We start from the raw sequence: 22,522 nt of genomic DNA, 5'->3' as shown, positions 1-22,522 counted from the left end.
CGAAATTGTACGGTGACAACATTCTCTGTTTCATATTTTTGCGTTTGTTTCACATGTTTCTGTTCTGAATTAGTCTTTGGTATAAACTTGAAAGTTGTTGATATTTGTGATATCTTTCCAGCAGCTTTGGTTTGACATGAAAATATGTTGTGGATAATTTATTATGTTTTTACAAAGATACATAGTGAATTATTGTTGTTGTTTAAATACGATGTTTTTTTTTTTTGAAAGGTTAAATACGATGTTATATGATGTTGTTTATGATTGACGAATATGATGTTTTATGATGTTGTTCATGATTGATGAAGTATTATATGAAGGTATATGTTATTTAATATGGTGATATAAGATGTTGTCTATAATTGATGAATTATGATATTATCATGAGAAGATGTTGTTGTGGTCGTTGTCGCTGTTGTCGTCAATGTCATTAAGTTGTAAGTTGTTGTTGATGTCGTTGAAGTTGTTGATTTGTTGTTGAGTCCATGCATACATCATTCAAGTTGAGGGCTTGATGCCCTGGAGCTTTTGCTCAATTATGCTGGGGGATTGATGCCCTGGAGCCTTTGCTCTATCACGTTGGGGGCTTGATGCTCTGGAGCTTTTGCTCAATTAAGTTGGGGGCTTGATGCCTTAGAGCCTTTTTACGCTCAAATATGTTAGGGGCTTGATGCCCTGAATTGGTACCACATGCATTTGCATTATCAAGATGGTTTTAAGAAGTTGAAGTTGCATAGTCAAGTTGAAGTTGATTAAGAAGTTGTTTACGATGATGCTATGATTTTATATGATTATTAATATGATATGATGATGATGTTTATGTTGTTAAATTCTGTTGAAGAATTGTATGCTTATTATTAGTGAATGTGAAATCTCACCCCTTCTGCTTGAAAATGTTGCTCTTCGTATGGGTAACTTGCAGGCTATGAAGCCCGGATACTCCAAAACGGAGACGTACCCGTACCGGATACGTATCGGATACCGATACTCCACGGATACTCGCGGATACGCACCCACGAAGTATCCGAATTAATTATTTAAATTTTTAAAAAATATTTTAACGGATACTTATCCGATACTCCGCAGATACCCAATGATACTTATAAGATACTTCACAGATACGTATCCTAGAAAAAGATGAAGAGTAAAAAAGTGAGACAATGTTGTAAACATTCGGTGGAGATATATATGATTCAATTTTAGATATGAATCACTAGAATTGTTTCTCGATGAACCGCTTAAAATTATACTTCTTGTGAATGAAGGTAACGAGAGAGAGATGATTCAGTTAATCAACATTAGATAAAATTTGTGTTGATTTCTTTTAATCAATGTTTATTTTCTTAAATTATTTTACATACATATAAGTTTTAGTATAAAATTTTTGTTGATGTATCCTAGCCGTATCGTATCCTAAATTTTGAAAAATTTGCGTATTCCCGTACCCGTATCGTATCGTACCCGTACCGGTATCCGTATCTGGGCTTCATAGCTTGCAGGTAACCAAGATTAGTCGCGGTCGTGAGTGAACTCCTCACAAGTGTGTCCTAGGTGCTCTGATACGTAGCGGGATGAGAATTTTGTTATTGCTTTTCTGTTCCTTACGTATTATTTTCAGAAGCTTTTCAAGAATTATTGTCGAACCAAGATTTTATGTTGAGGCCCTTGTGTCAAAGATTATTTAAGATGTTGAAATATTTCCGCTGCGAAGTTTTAAATATTACGTTGTTGGATTTTTGAAGGATAAATATTTATTTATTCCGTTTACGATTTTAAGAAAAGAAATGTAACATTCCGTTTACGTTGAGAAACTCTGATTTATTTTTGAAATTTTTATGTTGGAAAAACGGGGTGTTACATCCATCTCCAACAACCCGCCGGACATTAACATCAAACCAGCCCCCCACTCCCTCACCAACCCCCCCCCCCCCCCCCCCCCCCCCCCCCCCCCCCACACCACCACCACACACACACACACTATAAATCTTCCTCCACCACATAGAATCATGCATGCCCCCTTCCATCAACCGCCCCTACCTCCCCATAACGAGCCTTTAAAACACGATACCACAACCCCCTTTGTCTGTCACCATTCGCCAACACCATTTACCCAACAAAGATAAATTAAACGCTCTTAATCTCCTGACCCGCAACCCTCCTTCCTCCTTCGGGACACACACAGAGTCCCAATTTATGCAAGCATTTTTCCTATGATCCCCCCCCCCCCCCCCCCCCCCAAATGTTTTAAAAATATATTCAAGAGAAGAAATGATACCTGCGGGAGCCTCGAAAAAGGAAAGAAAGTAAACCGGAAGCGAAGACAGAACAAATTTCAGCAATATCAGGCGACCACCAAATGAAAGAAATTTATTGTTCCAAAAGGACAGGCGAGCCACAATACGATCAACAACCGGTTTTCAAAAACTCAGTTTCCTGAAATCCCCCAATAGGAAGTCCCAAGTACAAAAAAGGAAGCGGCCCCGTTCTACAATTCATCACCGATCCCGCCTCCGCCAACCACGACTCAGATATGTTAACGCATGTGAGCATGCTCTTATGGAAGTTTACCTTCAATCCTGAAATCTCTTCAAACAAAAGCAAAACAGCACGCATTGAGCGCACATTCAGCCAACATTTCTCGCCTATTATTAATGTATCGTCAGCAAACTGAAGGTGAGTAAGCTGGACCTCACCCAGGCGTCCCACTCCATAACCCCTGACATATGTGCATCCACCATAACCCCTTAATATTGTTTTGCATATCATCAGTAACTAAATAAAAAATAAACCTAGTGAAAAAATTATAAATTATACGCATAAATTATAGCTTTCTATTTTGTCAAGTAGTCGTCCCGTAAGCGTAACTTAATTGATAATTACTAAGGACATTACACATAAAAATTACAATGACTTTTATTTATTTTTTATTCAAGTAATGTGCAAAACAATATTCAATTGCTTAATTTTTACACTGACACCTAGGTCATTTTAACTAAAAAAACATGTGCTACATGTTAGAACTAAACATAAAGAAATCCGACATCGTTTTTTACGCGACCATGTTGAGGGCAAAGGCTACGGTGGGAGACCTTGATAGGTCTCCTACCGGTGAGAGACCTCCTTTTATTTTTCCTTGCAAAATATGAAAAAAATGGAAAATTATATAATTTTTTGAAAAATGAAAAAAAATGGAATATATAATTTTGAAAATCATTAAAAAATCTGATTTTTTTTGAAAATATATTATTTCATTTTTTTCGAAAAATCTGGATATATTATTTCATTTTTAAACGAAAATTTCAATTTTAAAAAATTATTTCATTTTTTTTCGAAAAATCTGGATATATTATTTCATTTTTTTTACGAAAATTTCAATTTTAAAAAATTATTTCATTTTTTTCGAAAAATCTGGATATATTATTTCATTTTTTTACGAAAATTTCAATTTTAAAAAATTATTTCATTTTTTTCGAAAAATCTGGATATATTATTTCATTTTTTTACGAAAATTTCAATTTTAAAAAATTATTTCATTTTTTTTCGAAAAATTTCGGTAAATTATTTTAATATTTTAAATTTATTATCGCTTTTACCAAAATACCCCTAATTTAAGAATGAAATAACAAAAGCATCATTTTTGTCCTTTTTTACTCAACCATTGGATTTAATCCAATGGCTCCATTCAATTTGCAAAAAAAAAAAAACAAAAAAAATGAGGTCTCTCACCGGTAGGAGACCTATCAAGGTCTCCCACCGTAGACGGCGCCCATGTTGAGAAGGTGATGTTGTTTTGGAACATATTGATAAGCTTCAAACTCCGTTTTCAACTTATCTTTGTCTCTTGATCTCTTGATATTTCTTTGTAAGCAAGTGTTTGCGTCATTGGCATGAGTTCTTAGACAAGTTCAAAAAAGGGGCAAAAAAATGTTCTTTCCACTTATGAATATTTTTATTTTTATTTTATTTTTATATAAGACAAAAAAGGGGAAACTCATTTCCCATTCCCACTCTTTCTCTCACTGGTCCCTTCCTTTCTCTCGTCGTTACTCTCCCTCACTCACTTACTTCCTTTCAACACTCATTCCTCCCATCAACTTAACACCATCCCTAACCTCCCCAAGCTTCAATCTTAAGTTAAATGCCTCTAATTCGACACTCTCTCCCTCTCCTTTACCTTTGTGAATTTTTGCAATTTTAAGCATTTTGGTGGATTGATTTGATGTGTGATATGGAACTACTAAGAACCTGAAATTAAGTGGAAGAAAGAGCATAGAGCATGGGTCAAGAGGGTTAGGAGGAGATTTGGGAAAAATGTAAGTTCTCACCAATTTCATCGATCTAGTATTTAATTATGTTTTGATTCTTAAATAAGAGTAAAAATTTGGTATGAATCTTGGAGGAATTTTTAATTGTAGTTAAGATGTAGTGTGGTTGCTATAAATTTGTTTTGGGATTTTTAGTACCATAAACAAGGTGTTGTTTTGTTTGGTAGAGTGGAATGAAGTTTATCTTGGCATTTTGGCTTTCAATAAGGGTTGATTAATGGGTTTGATTTTGGTTTCTTGAAGTTGACGTAAAAAGCCGCAATAAACCGTTTTGCGGAAAAACGATAATGAAGCTGACAAGAGTTTATTTGAGACTTAAATGGTGTAGAGAATTCCTTTAGTTAGTTAACTCTCCCTTTGGGTAGTTTGAATCATGTCATTAAAATTGTGTTATTTACTTTAACTCAATACAAACGAGGTTTTAATGGTTATCCAAAGTTATGATAATGTGAATGAAATTTTATATGATATCAATGTTATGAAAGTGTTTATCATATGAATTGGTTCTAGCAATAAAATGCTAAGCAAGGCAATTGATGTATATACTTACAGAAATAATTTGAAAGAAAAATTGAAATGAGTTAACATTCTTATAGAAAGAAAAAAAATATATAAAATAATAAAATTGAGAAAAAACTCCATTTGCTACAACGAAGAGATAATGTAACCTATGAGGTACGGCTCATAGTAACGAATGCAAAAAACTCCGTTTGAACGAAGAGATAATGTAGCCTATGAGGTACGACTAATAGTAACGAATACAAAAAACTCTGTTTGCTACAACGAAGAGATAATGTAGCCTATGAGGTACAACTCATAGTAACAAATGCAAAAACACCGTTGGCTACAACGAAGAGATAACGTAGCCTTTGAGTTACGGCTCATAGTAACAAAATGAAATAGTTACTGTTCGCCATAACGAAGAGATAACGTGGTCTATATGGACACAGTGAAATGTATAATTAATGACATGAACTTTAAGTCAAGAATTATGATTATGATAATGAGTATGTGTATGAATAAGAATATGACATTATCATATAATCATGATAGTATTTTAGGTATCGATCCTAGTTACCCTCGATCGCTCAGTTATGTATGATAAAGACTGTATAAATGCGAAATGAGTTGAGTTTCGAACATATGACAATCCTAGGTTCCCTGAGATTGACTACAACCTAGGATAGGTGGAACTCACTGAGACATCCTGTCTCACCCCAATCCCTTTTATTTATTTCAGATATTCAGGTTATTAGACGACATAATGGTTCGTGATGAAGAAGCAGAACCATATAAAGTTCACATCAGTGGTATTATTTCAGATGTATAAGACGAGAATTTTCATATCTTATTCAAAGGAAATTTTTATTATTGTAATTTTAATGTATCAAATGCCAAGTTTAACACACATGCTAGATATATCTAGGTAATTTCTAATAGGGGTGTTTCAAAACAAGTTACATTAAATTAAATTTATATAAAAATATAACTCGTGTTCTCCCGTCCACCAAATCGTTTCCACTTTTTGTCTTCCCTATTCGTTTGAACCGCTTATACCTTTCTTCCATTGTTGTAAATTAAAGCTTAACAATGACAAGAAGATTATAATAGAAGGAAGGAAAACCTTTCCTACTTTTTTTATTGATCAGCAACAGGTTTCACAACTTGAAATTGATTTGGGGATTTAATTTTGTTGTCTATATCATCTGTCTCATTTATTGCCTATAGGTATTTGCATCAATCTTTTGAAGGTTGGCCAAATATTCAAATTAGTTAACTACATGGTAATCAAATTGCATACTCAATATTTGACTATTGTTTAGGAATTAGGACTAGGCAAATTCTGAAACCCATACAATGCTTAGATCTGGCGGTGCTATGAAACAAAGACGTGCGGTTTGTAAGTATCGTACAGAAGGGGATGTCAATAGGGTTGACGGAGTGATAGTGGAAGGAGGCAAGAGGGAAAATTGAGTGGAGGAGAGAACACATTATATTTCTAATGAAAGTTTAATCTAAGACATTTATTATATTTAATGGATGTAAATAATTGTTCTTATTTCTCACATTAAATAAGAGTTCTCACCGGATACGCTCCCTATATAAATATATATATAGGGGGTGATGCAATACAGTAAAAGGCAAATCCAACACCTTGTGCAATCAAAGAAGCAAATATATACCATGACCACCATATAATCCTTCTTCCTTCCTATAAGTATGGAGTATGGAAGGCATGGAGATTTCTATGGTTAAGGTGTCGTTAAATGACTAGATGCAATTATCACAAATATTTTTCGAGTAAAGTGCATGTACCGAGCAAATATTCATTTGTTAGATTATTTTTGTATTTTATCTTATACCAATCCTAGGACCATTGTCTTTGGTCTAGTTTACTGGTAACAAATTGTGTTTACTAGTAACAAAAGAATATCTTTAGATTATCTTTTTATCGGCAATGGATATATTTGAGTTCATCTTATGGCATCCAAACCAAGAAAAAAAAACCAAAGCATTGCCAAAATCCTTAGAAAAATTTGCACACAGTAATCTTTTTAACCAAATAAACTCGGTTATTGGATTTGTCTTTTTGTAATAAAACTCATGAATTGAACTCCTGTTGTAATTTTGCAGGACAAGCTCACTCCTTGAAGATAGAAAAGATTTTGTTTCAAGGAAAGTCAAATTACCAGAAATTCATGGTCTTCCTTGCAAGTTGTAACACCATGATGTCTTCTGCAGTCATCAACATATGGCAAGGTTCTTGTTTTGGACTCACAGAAAGGGACGAATGTGCCTACCAAGAAATGATCACTCATCTTCCTCTTTGCTCTATTTCTAACCCCAAAAAGGTCATTTATACTTCTCTGAGTCGATAAATTTTTAGTATATCGAGTTTGTTCTTGTAAAAAAAAAAAAAAAGAGTATATTGGGTCTGTTTCGATTAGTCTGTTTGAGCTTATTTGCTGGCATAAACACTTGCGAGGTTGTTAGAGAAAACTTATGGAGATTGCTTATAAAAACGGCTTATATTTTATATCAAAGTAGTTTGACTTTATTTTATCTTTTGTTATAGAAATAACTTATACTATAAGTGCTTAATTGAGTTGTTTATCCAAACTGGACTTATGTCTATATTTCATGCTTAGTCGCTAAACTTTTTTTGACAGACAATTAGTCAATGAACTTCATTTTCACTGTAATTTTTTGTTTTAGGTTTTTGTTAGTGGTGGAGTTGATGGTGGAGTCCTGCAAGAAGTAGCACGTCATTCTTCAATTGAAAAGATAGACATTTGTGAAATTGACAATATGGTTGTTGAAGTGAGTATGCCACACAAAATTTTATTATTATGTCTCTAACCTAAGCTAAATAACATGATTTTAAATTGTGGTTCACAACTATGATTGCGGCCGTAATGTTAACCTCATTTGTTTGCAATTTTAAAAATCCTAACGCGGCTGTGACCAGGATCGCAATATAAAATATTGACTAAATTATCTTGCTGGCAAGTTAATATTCTACATACAATTAGTTCTCTATTTTTTTTTTCTTCCAATTTTTCTTGATTTGATGTAGGATTTTCTACTTAAGGAAATTGAATACTTTTGTTCTGTTCTTTTTCAGTCAGTCTAAAAAGTATAGTCTCTATTGCTCGGTGACTTTTAGTTGCAGTATGTAAAATATCGTAGTCTTGACTTTGTGCAGGTTTCCAAACAATTTTTCCCTGAAGTTGCAGTAGGGTTTAACGATCCACATGTGACTCTTCGCATTGGTGATGGTACGATCACCTACACTAATATCTGTGTTTAATTTTACAGTGTCGTAAAAAAATTTACACTATCGTTAAATCACAACCAAGCATGTGTGACTGTAGAAGTAGTTGCGATAAAAGCCAAGCATTTTTAATGATGTGACGATTGTAATTGATTGAATGAGTAAAAAATCTTTACACTGATGGTTTTATATGAATTAAATTCTAATTATTTTAGTCCTCATTAAGAAGTCATGTTCTTCTCATGATGGCTTTTCTCACAATGGTCTAGGAGTTGCATTTTTTAAGGCAGCTCCAGAAGGATCTTATGATGCAGTCATAGTGGATTATCTGACCCTATTGGTATGCTACATGTGTGATACACTGCAGTTTTAGTATCCTAAGTGATCTAAACTTTTAAAGAATGTTAATGTTATATTTAATATCCTTTTCGAAAAGCCATTTTTTTCAGTCAGTGGCAAGGGCTCTTCTTCCAGGAGAAGTTATGTGCACTCAGGCTGAAAGTATATGGCTTCATATGGATATAATTGAGGACATTGTGTCCAATTGTCGTCAGATTTTTAAAGGCTCTGTCAATTATGCTTGGACTACAGCTCCTACATATCCAAAGGTATGTTTTTGTAATCTATTAACCTATTTGAGAAGAGAAATCTTGGCTACTAAAATCACATGTTCAAGTCATAGAATCGGCCTCTTGCAAATGTTTGAAAATGTAAAGATAAGAATGTCCACAATAGGTGTTATCAATGGCAAATGGCGGGTTACGGTAGAAGCCAAAAATCCACGATATAAACATGGTGTTAATGTGTTACGGTCTATGGCAGATACAATAGGGGCTGCGACCTATGGCACCTGGTAAAAAAATACGCCATGCCATAAATGGTGGCAATTTGACAACACAATCTGTAACATACCCTTTTCCAAAACGGGTCTGACCCTCCGAGGACCCTGATATGGTCGGAGCTATATAAAACTTGACTGCATTTTATCTATTTTCCTGTTTGAGTTCTGCTAGGTATACTCCTGTGTTTTTTTAATGATGGTAAGGCATACTCCTATGTATTATTTACAAGTTAAGTTTATAAGTATTGTTTTTTTAAAGGAGTTTATAGGCATGTTAATTATACCACAAAACGGCCATATGAAATTAAAATCTCCTCAAGCAAAATTCAAATGCAGACCGGTGTTGTCAATTGTGAATCGCAGAGGACAGTGGTTTGTTCGAATTCCACTACACGTTAATTCTATAACATCTGTATATATTTCACAGTATTTTGTATTAAATAGCCTATCTTGGAAAATTACTGATTTGTTCAAATCCCAGTATGCAATACTAGTGCTTTAGTCGCTATTTAACAACACTGATGCACACCTCTTGTTGCCTTTTTATCGTTTTTTGTCTTTACTTCCTCTAGGAGGTTCAGGTTTTAGATTACTTGACAATGTTGTATACTACTCTTTTGTGTAGAGGTTTCGAAATGTATATGATAATCCATCTTAATATTTCTTTCATTTTTTCATTATAGTGTGATGATTGGTTTTATGCTTTGGTCAACTGAGGGACCTCTTGTTGATTTCAAGCATCCAGTGAATCCTATGGTTGAAAAAGAATGTCAGAAGTCAGTAAGACCTCTCAAATTCTACAACTCTGAGGTATGTTGCTCCAACCATCTTTTGCATTTCTCTCTTTCTTTTCAGAACTTCTAATTCTTTTCTTCATCTTTTGGTTATACTTATATCTATCTTTGCCTTCAATCCCAGATTCATACTGCAGCTTTCTGTTTGCCGTCGTTTGCGAAGAGGAAGATTGGTTCCAAAGAAAATTGAGAAGATTCTTAATAGCTCAAAGCAGCTCATGTGGCTGTTGAAGTCCATCATTCATATCTTTTACTCGATTGGTCATCTATCAACGGACCATGGAATAAGTTGGTGCCTAAATTTGAGTTTGATAAGTAACTGTTTATTTCAGGATAATGACAAAGTTGTTGGATTTATTTAGCAATAATTTTCCTCGTAAACATGACTGCGCCCCTATGTTGACTATGATTAGCTGATAGATAAAAAATTTGTTCAATGAAATTGATTGCTTTTTATCTGTTTTATCTTTTAAAATTACACATGTTTTGAGATTGAGATGCATTCTTTTATGATCTCTGCCTGTTGTGTGTCTTGAATGCTTTTGGTATCAAATGTTCTTTCATTTGGTATCACGTTGTATTATTATTAAATAAGCAATGAGATTGAAAGTCTAGGTATGTGATTTTGACATCAATGCTACAAATCACAACAAAAAACACAAAACTCAAACAACGAAAAATTATACAGTGAGATATTTAACGTCAAACAGTTTAAGATGATGATTTTTTACAAGTTTACAACATATACTCTTATTGACATTCCTCAAATTGAAATAGCTTTTGGTTGTTGCTTGAATGAAGTTGAATGAAGCAACAAAGATGGAGCTTCATCTGTACCGCAGGTGCGAAGTGTGTTCGAATAAGAAGTAATAAAAGTACTAGATTCACATTCATGCTCACATATTCTTTGATTCTCATATAGTTCTCATTATTCATGCTCAAGATATAGCCGTAAACCTTTCTCTGTGGTAAACACCAAAAGATCACCATTTAAAACATTAAATCCGGTAACAATATGATCTTTCTCCATCCCTCACATTGCTCTCACCCTGATTTTCACAATCCTTTTCCACAAACTTGATTCATACTTTGTTAAAACCCATACAGTAAACACACACTTCCTTAATCTCACCAGACAAATAGATTGAGTTGAACCGCTGACTTTACCCCAAATTAAAAATTTCCATGCAACAACTTATATCATTTGAACCCTGCCTTGCTTCTTTCGGCACCCTCAACATTGTTGTCATTCCATTCTCAAAATTGTATGCCATAATATACGGCCTAAAATAAGGACTAACTTTTTCCACGTAAGGAAAACAATCTGAGATGAAGTATACGGCTCCATTGTGTAACACTGGCATGTCAAATTTCAAGTTTCTGTTACACGTAAACAAACTTCCCTTGTTTTTCTTCCAAACACCTTCCTTTGGTACATAGACTTTGCAATCTAAGTATGTTGACCAAATGTAACGCCCGTCAGAATTATTTAATTATGTTGGTATTTTATTGGGTGATTTTATTATTTGGTAGAAGACTATATTTAGTAGAGAAATATAATTAATTGAATTCGGTGTTCGAAGGGTTATAATTGGACATTTTACCGTCAATTGAGTAGACCTGTTGTGAGTGGACTGTAGTATAAAGAAATAATATTATAAAGAAAATAATATTATAAGAGGGAAAGTAGGGAAGGAAAGAAAGAAAGAAAACACGGGAAGAAGAAAGGAAAGAGAAGAGAAAGAGGAAAAGAAGAGAAAGAAGAGAAGAGGAAGAAGAGAAGAAGAAAATTGAAGATTCTTGCTCAGATCTTGTCAATTAAGGTAAGGGTGGGACTAACTCTCATTTTTATCAAGTTTTGATTCATGAAGTTCAATCAATTGGGGTAGTTTTAGGATTTGGGGGTTAGGTCAAAATCATTAAAAATGGTAGATCTAAGTGAATTTTGGTGTAATTTGAGGTAGGAAGATGTTAATTAGTCATAGAAACATTTAGATGTTGATTCCTGGTGATTTAGAGGCTTGGGTAGTTAATTGTGGTGAAATCAAGTTTAATTGATGTTGTTGATGATATGATATGTTGTTGTTGATGATTCATAACTTGGGTGTTCATAATCATGAAATTGTGATGTGAATTAAGTTGTTTTGTTGATGGTTTTTGTAGAAATAAGTGATTATGTGGGATCTTGGAAAACTATTTTTGGGTGGTTGAAACATGAATTTTTCAGTAGATCATGATAGATCTAAGTTTCAGGAGCGCGTAGGCGAAAACGGCATCGAAAACGGATTAACGGTTTGATTTTTATGCACGAAAACGTAAGGGTTGAAAATCTGATGTTGTCTGTCAAGCTATGAACGTGCCACGATGGAGGATGAACGTGCCACGATTTTACCCAGAAATTTCAGTGTTTTTGACTCTGGAAAAATCGTGCCACGATGGGAAACCAACGTGCCACGATCCTGTTAGACTAGGAACATTTAAAATGCATTTTTCTTTAATCCAATCATTTCTAAACTTGTTCCAAAGTGTAGGAACTTTATCCTAATCATTTAGGGGTGTTTTTATGAAAGAAATAACCTTGTTTAAAGGGTCTAATGAGTTTAACTTGTTTTGATTTGAAAATGGAAATAGTTTGGAAAAGTGATAAAGTGAGATGAACTTGAATGAAAGATGTTGTTGAATTAATTATTGTTCCAGTAAGTACTGGTTGGATGTGATGAATTATTGTTGAATAATTGTTAATGAATTTAACATTAAAAATGAAGTTGTTGTTGGTTGTTGTTGATTGTTGTTGATTGTTGTGGATTGTTGATGTTGTCGTTGTCGTCGTTGTCGTTGTCGTGGTTGTTGTCGTTGTCGTCGTTGTCGTGTTGTTGTAGTGATGGGGGCTTTATGCCTGACAGATCTTTTATGATCTTAGAGATGGGGGCTTAATGCCCGACAGGTCCGTCCACTAAACCGACCTTTGTGATGGTGGTACCACAAGCATGCTGAGTCGTCTGAGTCGTTGTCGTCGTCGTGTTGAGTCGTTGTTGTCGTGATGTGGAGTTGTCATAATATATTAACTAAATGATGACTATTGAGATGTTGTTGCTGTTGAGATGTTGTTGCTGTTGATGATGCAATTGATGTTATATAAAGCTGTTATTATTATGTTGATGGTTACCTTAACCTTATTAAATGTGGTTAAATAATGATATTATGGTTGTTGTTTCGATGATGTTGTTGCTATTTTGAAGTTGAAAGATGAAGAGATGGATGTTATATAAAATGAATATTATTTATATAGGTTGTTGATTATTCTTTATGAATTATTATTTGCTAATAATGATTGTGAAATCTCACCCCTTCTGCGTATATGTTGCCTCGACCGTGGGTAATGTGCAGGTACTAAAGACTAGCTGTTGTTGTGAGTACTTCTCCGTTGTGTCGTCTAGGATGCTCTGATACGTAACGGGATGGGGATTTTCTGTTATTTTGTTCCTTGTTACGTATTTCTTTTAATAATAATGTTGAAGTATTTTGTGAAGACTATTTTTGAAAATGTTAAGTTGTAGCCTTTGTGCTAAGTATTTTATAAGATGATGTAAACTAAATTCAACTGTTTTTGATTATTAAAGTTTATAAAGACAGGTTGTTTTAATAAATAGTAATTTCTATTACTATGATTGTTGATTAATGATGTATTGATGAATGTGATGCTCCGTTTCTGATGTTTAAACTCTGATAATTTTTACGAAATTTTCAAGTTGGGAAAACGGGGTGTTACAATTGGTATCAGAGCAGGTCGGTTCGTCCGGCCAAGTAGTAGAGTCGCGTTGTATCGTATTACAGTTTTGTACTGTATTTGAGTTGCCCTGTTTGTTGTTGTTGTGTAATCCCTGGTATGAACTGGTTGGAGTACAACCATATTCATATTAATTGTTTTAGTAAGTCGGTGTGTTTTTCTTCCGCTGAAGAAGAATGTGGAGTAGAGTTTTGTCTACTAAGCAGCTGAAGCAGTTAGCATGTGATGGAATTTTGATGTTTTTGTTGATGGCGTCACTGTCTTTTGAGAATCAAGCAGTGAGTGTTAAGTTGCAGATCGTGTGAGGATTTCCTAAGGTTTCCTGAAGAGATTGTTGTTTGATCTTATCGGCACATCAGTAAGTGTATGCTGCCGGAGAGGAAAGTTGAATTGTCGATTGATCTTGTTCCATATTATTTCTGATAGAGGAGTCGTTGTAGATTCGTCGAAGGTGGATGCGATATCGAAATGGGAGACTCTTAAGTTGGTTACCGAGATTAGAAGTTTATTGAGTTTGGGTGGTTATTATCGTAAATTTATTGATGGGTTTTCGAAGTTGGTACTTCCATTGACTCAGTTGATCTGTAAAGGTAAGGCGTTGTGAGGAATGCTCAGTGTGAGAGTAGATTCAAGGAACTGAAGAAGTGGTGGATGACAACTCCAATTTAAATTTTGTCGAAGCCAGATGAACCTTGTGTTGTATATTGTGATGTGTTCAAGTTGGGTTTGGGTGGTGTGTTGATGCAAGATGGTAAAGTAGTTGTTATGCTTCAAGACAGTTGAGAATTCATGAGAAGAATTCATGACGCATAATCTGGAGTTAGTTGTTGTGGTCTTGGTGTTGAAAATTTGGATATACTATTGTACAGTTCCAGATTTGAAATATTTAGTTGATCAAAAAGAATTGAATTTGAGGCAGATAAGGTGGTTAGAATTGTTGAAAGATTATGACTTTGGTTTGAATTACCATCCGGGTAAAGTTAATGTGTTGCTGATGCTTTGAGTAGGAAAATATTGCGCATGTTGGCTATGATGGTGAAAGAGTTTGAATTACTGGAACAGTTTAGAGACTCGAGTTTTGTTTGTGTTTTGGCACCTCAGAGTGTGCAGTGGGTATGTTGAATATTAATAATGATTTCTTGAATAGTATCAAAGAAGCACAGGAAGTTGATGTGAAAATTGTAGAATTGATGGTTGCTAGTAATCATGCTACAGATGGTAAATTTTAGGTCGATGATCAAGGAGTGTTGAGATTACGAGGCAGGATTTGTATCTGTGATAATGATGAATTGAAAAAGTTGATTTTAGAAGGAAGACACAGAAGTATCTTAAGTAACCATCCGGGAGCTACAAAGATGTATCATGATTTGAGGAAGTTGTTTTGGTGTATAAGTTGAAACGTGATGAGTTGCCGAATATTTCAAGCTGGCATGATTCCATTTGGGTTGTTGTCGATAGATTGACGAAGTCGGCACATTTTATTCCGATTAGTATCAATTATTCAGTAGCTCAGTTGGTGAAGATTTATATTCATAATATTGTGAAGTTACATGGTGTTCCGTCGAGTATTGTGTCGAATAGTGATCCGAGATTCACTTCGAGATTTTGGAAGAGCTTGCAAGAGGTTTGGGCCTCTCAGTTGAGGTTGAGTTCAGCTTATCATCCACAAACAGATGGTCAGTCGGAAAGAACGATTCAATCATTAGAAGATTTGTTGAGGGTGTGTGTATTTGAGCAAGGTGGAGCTTGGGATAGTCATCTACCGTTGATAGAGTTCACGTACAACAATAGTTACCATTCGAGTATTGGTATGGCATCTTGCGAAGCTTTATTTGGTCGAAGGTGTAGAACTTCTTTATGTTGGTTCGAGTCAGGTGAGAGTGTGGTTTTAGGACCAGAGATTGTTCAACAGACTACAGAGAAGGTAAAGTTGATTCGAGGAAAGATGAAAGCGTCGCGGAGTCGACGAAGTAGTTATCATGATAAGCATAAGAAAGACCTTGAGTTTCAAGAGGGTGACCATGTGTTTTTGGAAAGTCACTCCGGTGACGGATGTTGGCTGTGCATGGAAGTCAAAGAAGTTGACTCCGAAGTTTATTGGTCAGTATCAGATATAGAAAGAATTGGAACGGTGGTTTACCGAGTGGGTTTACCACCAAATCTTTCGAATTTGCATGATGTATTCTTGTGTCGCAACTTTGGGAGTATGTTTCGGATCCATCTCATGTGATTCCAAGAGATGATGTGCAAGTGAGAAATAATCTTACGATTGAGATATTACCGTAAGGATCGGAAGTCGTGAAGTGAAGAAGATGTGAGGCAATGAGTTTTCTCCTGTGGAAGTCGTTTGGGGGATGAGTGGCTGGTGAAGGTTTGACATGGGAATTGGAGAGTAAGATGTTGAAGTCATATCCAGAGTTATTGACTGAGGTACATTTTCGAGGACGAAAATTCTTAAAGTTGGGGAGAATTGTAACGCCCGTCAGAATTATTTAATTATGTTGGTATTTTATTGGGTGATTTTATTATTTGGTAGAAGACTATATTTAGTAGAGAAATATAATTAATTGAATTCGGTGTTCGAAGGGTTATAATTGGACATTTTACCGTCAATTGAGTAGACCTGTTGTGAGTGGACTGTAGTATAAAGAAATAATATTATAAAGAAAATAATATTATAAGAGGGAAAGGAAGGAAGGAAAGAAAGAAAGAAAACACGGGAAGAAGAAAGGAAAGAGAAGAGAAAGAGGAAAAGAAGAGAAAGAAGAGAAGAGGAAGAAGAGAAGAAGAAAATTGAAGATTCTTGCTCAGATCTTGTCAATTAAGGTAAGGGTGGGACTAACTCTCATTTTTATCAAGTTTTGATTCATGAAGTTCAATCAATTGGGGTAGTTTTAGGATTTGGGGGTTAGGTCAAAATCATTAAAAATGGTAGATCTAAGTGAATTTTGGTGTAATTTGAGGTAGGAAGATGTTAATTAGTCATAGAAACATTTAGATGTTGATTCCTGGTGATTTAGAGGCTTGGGTAGTTGATTGTGGTGAAATCAAGTTTAATTGATGTTGTTGATGATATGATATGTTGTTGTTGATGATTCATAACTTGGGTGTTCATAATCATGAAATTGTGATGTGAATTAAGTTGTTTTGTTGATGGTTTTTGTAGAAATAAGTGATTATGTGGGATCTTGGAAAACTATTTTTGGGTGGTTGAAACATGAATTTTTCAGTAGATCATGATAGATCTAAGTTTCAGGAGCGCGTAGGCGAAAACGGCATCGAAAACGGATTAACGGTTTGATTTTTATGCGCGAAAACGTAAGGGTTGAAAATCTGATGTTGTCTGTCAAGCTATGAACGTGCCACGATGGAGGATGAACGTGCCACGATTTTACCCAGAAATTTCAGTGTTTTTGACTCTGGAAAAATCGTGCCACGATGGGAAACCAACGTGCCACGATCCTGTTAGACTAGGAACATTTAAAATGCATTTTTCTTTAATCCAATCATTTCTAAACTTGTTCCAAAGTGTAGGAACTTTATCCTAATCATTTAGGGGTGTTTTTATGAAAGAAATAACCTTGTTTAAAGGGTCTAATGAGTTTAACTTGTTTTGATTTGAAAATGGAAATAGTTTGGAAAAGTGATAAAGTGAGATGAACTTGAATGAAAGATGTTGTTGAATTAATTATTGTTCCAGTAAGTACTGGTTGGATGTGATGAATTATTGTTGAATAATTGTTAATGAATTTAACATTAAAAATGAAGTTGTTGTTGGTTGTTGTTGATTGTTGTTTATTGTTGTGGATTGTTGATGTTGTCGTTGTCGTCGTTGTCGTCGTTGTCGTTGTCGTGTTGTTGTAGTGATGGGGGCTTTATGCCTGACATATCTTTTATGATCTTAGAGATGGGGGCTTTATGCCTGACAGATCTTTTATGATCTTAGAGATGGGGGCTTAATGCCCGACAGGTCCGTCCACTGAACCGACCTTTGTGATGGTGGTACCACAAGCATGCTGAGTCGTCTGAGTCGTTGTCGTCGTCGTGTTGAGTCGTTGTTGTCGTGATGTGGAGTTGTCATAATATATTAACTAAATGATGACTATTGAGATGTTGTTGCTGTTGACATGTTGTTGCTGTTGATGATGCAATTGATGTTATATAAAGCTGTTATTATTATGTTGATGGTTACCTTAACCTTATTAAATGTGGTTAAGTAATGATATTATGGTTGTTGTTTCGATGTTGTTGTTGCTATTTTGAAGTTGAAAGATGAAGAGATGGATGTTATATAAAATGAATATTATTTATATAGGTTGTTGATTATTCTTTATGAATTATTATTTGCTAATAATGATTGTGAAATCTCACCCCTTCTGCGTATATGTTGCCTCGACCGTGGGTAATGTACATGTACTAAAGACTAGCTGTTGTTGTGAGTACTTCTCCGTTGTGTCGTCTAGGATGCTCTGATACGTAACGGGATGGGGATTTTCTGTTATTTTGTTCCTTGTTACGTATTTCTTTTAATAATAATGTTGAAGTATTTTGTGAAGACTATTTTTGAAGATGTTAAGTTGTAGCCTTTGTGCTAAGTATTTTATAAGATGATGTAAACTAAATTCAACTGTTTTTGATTATTAAAGTTTATAAAGACAGGTTGTTTTAATAAATAGTAATTTCTATTACTATGATTGTTGATTAATGATGTATTGATGAATGTGATGCTCCGTTTCTGATGTTTAAACTCTGATAATTTTTACGAAATTTTCAAGTTGGGAAAACGGGGTGTTACAATTGGTATCAGAGCAGGTCGGTCCGTCCGGCCAAGTAGTAGAGTCGCGTTGTATCGTATTACAGTTTTGTACTGTATTTGAGTTGCCCTGTTTGTTGTTGTTGTGTAATCCCTGGTATGAACTGGTTGGAGTACAACCATATTCATATTAATTGTTTTAGTAAGTCGGTGTGTTTTTCTTCCGCTGAAGAAGAATGTGGAGTAGAGTTTTGTCTACTAAGCAGCTGAAGCAGTTAGCATGTGATGGAATTTTGATGTTTTTGTTGATGGCGTCACTGTCTTTTGAGAATCAAGCAGTGAGTGTTAAGTTGCAGATCGTGTGACGATTTCCTAAGGTTTCCTGAAGAGATTGTTGTTTGATCTTATCGGCACATCAGTAAGTGTATGCCGCCGGAGAGGAAAGTTGAATTGTCGATTGATCTTGTTCCGTGTACGAAGCCTGTGACGATGGCTCCTTACCGTATGTCAGCGGTTGAGTTGGCAAGGTTGAAGAGCGCCGATGTTGTTGGTTAAGAATAAGGATGGTAGCATGAGGATTATGTATAGGTTACTGTCAGTTGAATAAGGTGATGATAAAGAATAGGTATCCACTTCCAAGGATCGATGATTTGAGGGATCCGTTAGTGGGTGCACGTGTGTTTGGTAAGAATGATTTGAGGTCAGTTTACCATCAGATTAAGGTGAAGGATGAAAATATGTAGAAGACAGCGTTTAGGACGCGATATGGACACTATGAATATAATGTGATGTCTTTCGGTGTTGCTAATGCGCCTGGTGTGTTCATGGAATATCTGAACAGAATATTTTCATACTTTTCTGGATAAGTTTGTTGTTGTGTTTATTGATGATATATTGATTTATTCTAAGCATAGTTGTCAAAGCGGAAACGCGGCGCGACGCGGCCACCCCAAAAATTGACGCGGCGCGGTATGCGGGCGCGACGCGGGGGCTATTACATGACGCGGTCCCTAAAACTAAAAATTATATTATTAATAAAGGACCAAGAAATTATGAAAAAAAATTATATTTGGTATTAGTATAAATGAAAAATTAAAAATTATTAATTGTTTTTAGTATTAAATACTATTATACTTAAATACTTTTAATGTTAAAATATCATATTGTTCAAAAAGAAATATTAAAATACCTTAAATAATATACTTAAATACCATAATGCTAAAAAACAATATTAAAATACCTTAAATAATATTCTTAAATACCATAATGCTAAAAAACAATATTAAAATACCTTAAGCAATGTACTTAAGAAACAAATTAATTGTATATACTTATTAATTTAAAAACTATTATTATTATGATTTTGACTTTTTTAAATCACATTAGCATTACCCTATTATTATTATTATTATGATTATTATGAGTTTGAATTTTTTAAATCAGATTAGCAATTAATTATTAATAATTTATTGAAAATAAAAAAGGAATGTAAAGTTATTGAATTGAATAGAGAATGAAACGACAAATAATAGTAATTGGGAGTAGTGGGTTATAGCTGTGGGGCATTAACTATTAGTAATTGGGAGTAGTGGGTTACAGCTGTGGGACCTTAATTGCATGTCCAGCCATTCACGTGACTAAACGTGTTTTTTTAAATCAATAAAAAAATAAAAACTGCATCATCGTTGTAACAGAGTGGATCTTGGATGAAAACTGCATCTATCTTTTTTCTTCATCTAACCCGCTTCCTTCTTCCTTCTCCTTCCTCTTCCTTTTCCTCTTCCTTCTCCTTCCTCTTCCTCCTCTACAGATCTCACCGGATCTAACCGGAAACAACCACTAAAAACTCAGATCCGATCGTTTTGTCACCGGATCTAACCGAAAACAACCACAAAAAACTCAGATCCGGTCGTTTTGTGCTCAGATCCGGAAAAGCGGGCGCTTTGAACCGCTATTGACCCGCTTCGCTTTGCGATTTCGCGGCCGCGAAACCCGCTTTCCACAAACGCGTGACTCGGTGGCGTTGTGACGCGGCTCTTTGTTTTTGGCCGCTCCGCGCCGCGATAGCGCCGGGAGCGGCCGCGTTTGACAACAGAGATTCTAAGACTGAAGAAGAGCATGCAGAACATTTGAAGATTGTGCTGCAGGTGTTGGAAGAAAAGAAGATGTATGCTAAGTTATTCAAATGCGAATTTTGGTTAAGTGAAGTAAGTTTTCTTGGCCATATTATTTCTGATAGAGGAGTCGTTGTAGATTCGTCGAAGGTGGATGCGATATCGAAATGGGAGACTCTTAAGTTGGTTACCGAGATTAGAAGTTTATTGAGTTTGGGTGGTTATTATCGTAAATTTATTGATGGGTTTTCGAAGTTGGTACTTCCATTGACTCAGTTGATCTGTAAAGGTAAGGCGTTGTGAGGAATGCTCAGTGTGAGAGTAGATTCAAGGAACTGAAGAAGTGGTGGATGACAACTCCAATTTAAATTTTGTCGAAGCCAGATGAACCTTGTGTTGTATATTGTGATGTGTTCAAGTTGGGTTTGGGTGGTGTGTTGATGCAAGATGGTAAAGTAGTTGTTATGCTTCAAGACAGTTGAGAATTCATGACGCATAATCTGGAGTTAGCTGTTGTGGTCTTGGTGTTGAAAATTTGGATATACTATTGTACGGTTCCAGATTTGAAATATTTAGTTGATCAAAAAGAATTGAATTTGAGGCAGATAAGGTGGTTAGAATTGTTGAAAGATTATGACTTTGGTTTGAATTACCATCCGGGTAAAGTTAATGTGTTGCTGATGCTTTGAGTAGGAAAATATTGCGCATGTTGGCTATGATGGTGAAAGAGTTTGAATTACTGAAACAGTTTAGAGACTCGAGTTTTGTTTGTGTTTTGGCACCTCAGAGTGTGCAGTGGGTATGTTGAATATTAATAATGATTTCTTGAGGAGTATCAAAGAAGCACAGGAAGTTGATGTGAAAATTGTAGAATTGATGGTTGCTAGTAATCATGCTACAGATGGTAAATTTTAGGTCGATGATCAAGGAGTGTTGAGATTACGAGGCAGGATTTGTATCTGTGATAATGATGAATTGAAAAAGTTGATTTTAGAAGGAAGACACAGAAGTATCTTAAGTATCCATCCGGGAGCTACAAAGATGTATCATGATTTGAGGAAGTTGTTTTGGTGTATAAGTTGAAACGTGATGAGTTGCCGAATATTTCAAGCTGGCATGATTCCATTTGGGTTGTTGTCGATAGATTGACGAAGTCGGCACATTTTATTCCGATTAGTATCAATTATTCAGTAGCTCAGTTAGTGAAGATTTATATTCATAATATTGTGAAGTTACATGGTGTTCCGTCGAGTATTGTGTCGAATAGTGATCCGAGATTCACTTCGAGATTTTGGAAGAGCTTGCAAGAGGTTTGGGCCTCTCAGTTGAGGTTGAGTTCAGCTTATCATCCACAAACAGATGGTCAGTCGGAAAGAACGATTCAATCATTAGAAGATTTGTTGAGGGTGTGTGTATTTGAGCAAGGTGGAGCTTGGGATAGTCATCTACCGTTGATAGAGTTCACGTACAACAATAGTTACCATTCGAGTATTGGTATGGCAACTTGCGAAGCTTTATTTGGTCGAAGGTGTAGAACTTCTTTATGTTGGTTCGAGTCAGGTGAGAGTGTGGTTTTAGGACCAGAGATTGTTCAACAGACTACAGAGAAGGTAAAGTTGATTCGAGGAAAGATGAAAGCGTCGCAGAGTCGACGAAGGAGTTATCATGATAAGCATAAGAAAGACCTTGAGTTTCAAGAGGGTGACCATGTGTTTTTGGAAAGTAACTCCGGTGATGGATGTTGGCTGTGCATGGAAGTCAAAGAAGTTGACTCCGAAGTTTATTGGTCAGTATCAGATATAGAAAGAATTGGAACGGTGGTTTACCGAGTGGGTTTACCACCATATCTTTCGAATTTGCAGGATGTATTCTTGTGTTGCAACTTTGGGAGTATGTTTCGGATCCATCTCATGTGATTCCAAGAGATGATGTGCAAGTGAGAAATAATCTTACGATTGAGATATTACCGATAAGGATCGGAAGTCGTGAAGTGAAGAAGATGTGAGGCAATGAGTTTTTGACTCTGGAAATTTCAGTGTTTTTGACTCTGGAAAAATCGTGCCACGATGGGAAACCAACGTGCCACGATCCTGTTAGACTAGGAACATTTAAAATGCATTTTTCTGTAATCCA

General features: G+C 35.3%; 1 protein-coding gene and 2 long non-coding RNA genes across 3 annotated transcripts; 2 read left to right on the top strand and 1 right to left on the bottom strand.

Moving 5' to 3' along the window:
* Positions 1-3,867: 3,867 nt before the first annotated feature.
* Positions 3,868-10,193, top strand: LOC146899786 (spermidine synthase 2-like). Its single transcript, XM_085733560.1, has 8 exons — positions 3,868-4,313; positions 6,960-7,177; positions 7,542-7,646; positions 8,032-8,104; positions 8,370-8,440; positions 8,550-8,708; positions 9,625-9,751; positions 9,860-10,193. Exons 2-7 carry the CDS (start codon positions 7,025-7,027, stop codon positions 9,655-9,657), a joined length of 594 nt encoding a protein of 197 aa, XP_085589686.1. The 5' UTR covers positions 3,868-4,313; positions 6,960-7,024; the 3' UTR covers positions 9,658-9,751; positions 9,860-10,193.
* Positions 10,194-11,077: 884 nt separating this feature from the next.
* Positions 11,078-16,285, top strand: LOC146899785 (uncharacterized). Its single transcript, XR_015021864.1, has 2 exons — positions 11,078-11,558; positions 13,123-16,285. It is a non-coding gene; the product is annotated as an uncharacterized LOC146899785 (long non-coding RNA).
* Positions 16,286-18,013: 1,728 nt separating this feature from the next.
* Positions 18,014-21,993, bottom strand: LOC146899784 (uncharacterized). The gene is made up of 2 exons (XR_015021868.1): positions 19,567-21,993; positions 18,014-19,515 (listed from the first exon to the last, which is right to left on the bottom strand). It is a non-coding gene; the product is annotated as an uncharacterized LOC146899784 (long non-coding RNA).
* Positions 21,994-22,522: the final 529 nt, after the last annotated feature.

This window comes from Medicago sativa, chromosome 8 (genome assembly GCF_051527215.1).
Source record: "Medicago sativa cultivar Bolivia chromosome 8, Bolivia_mono, whole genome shotgun sequence".
In the NCBI taxonomy this organism is placed as follows: Eukaryota; Viridiplantae; Streptophyta; class Magnoliopsida; order Fabales; family Fabaceae; genus Medicago; species Medicago sativa.
The sequence above is the reverse complement of the archived record's forward strand: the minus strand, read 5'-3'. Positions and strand labels throughout refer to the sequence as shown.

Excerpts from the sequence above, each read along its gene's own strand:
- LOC146899786 (XM_085733560.1), top strand. The coding sequence starts at position 7,025 with ATGGTCTTCCTTGCAAGTTGTAACACCATGATGTCTTCTGCAGTCATC. Across the intron at positions 7,647-8,031 it reads TTGACAATATGGTTGTTGAA|GTTTCCAAACAATTTTTCCC; the intron begins GTGAGTATGCCA and ends GACTTTGTGCAG. Across the intron at positions 8,105-8,369 it reads GACTCTTCGCATTGGTGATG|GAGTTGCATTTTTTAAGGCA; the intron begins GTACGATCACCT and ends ACAATGGTCTAG.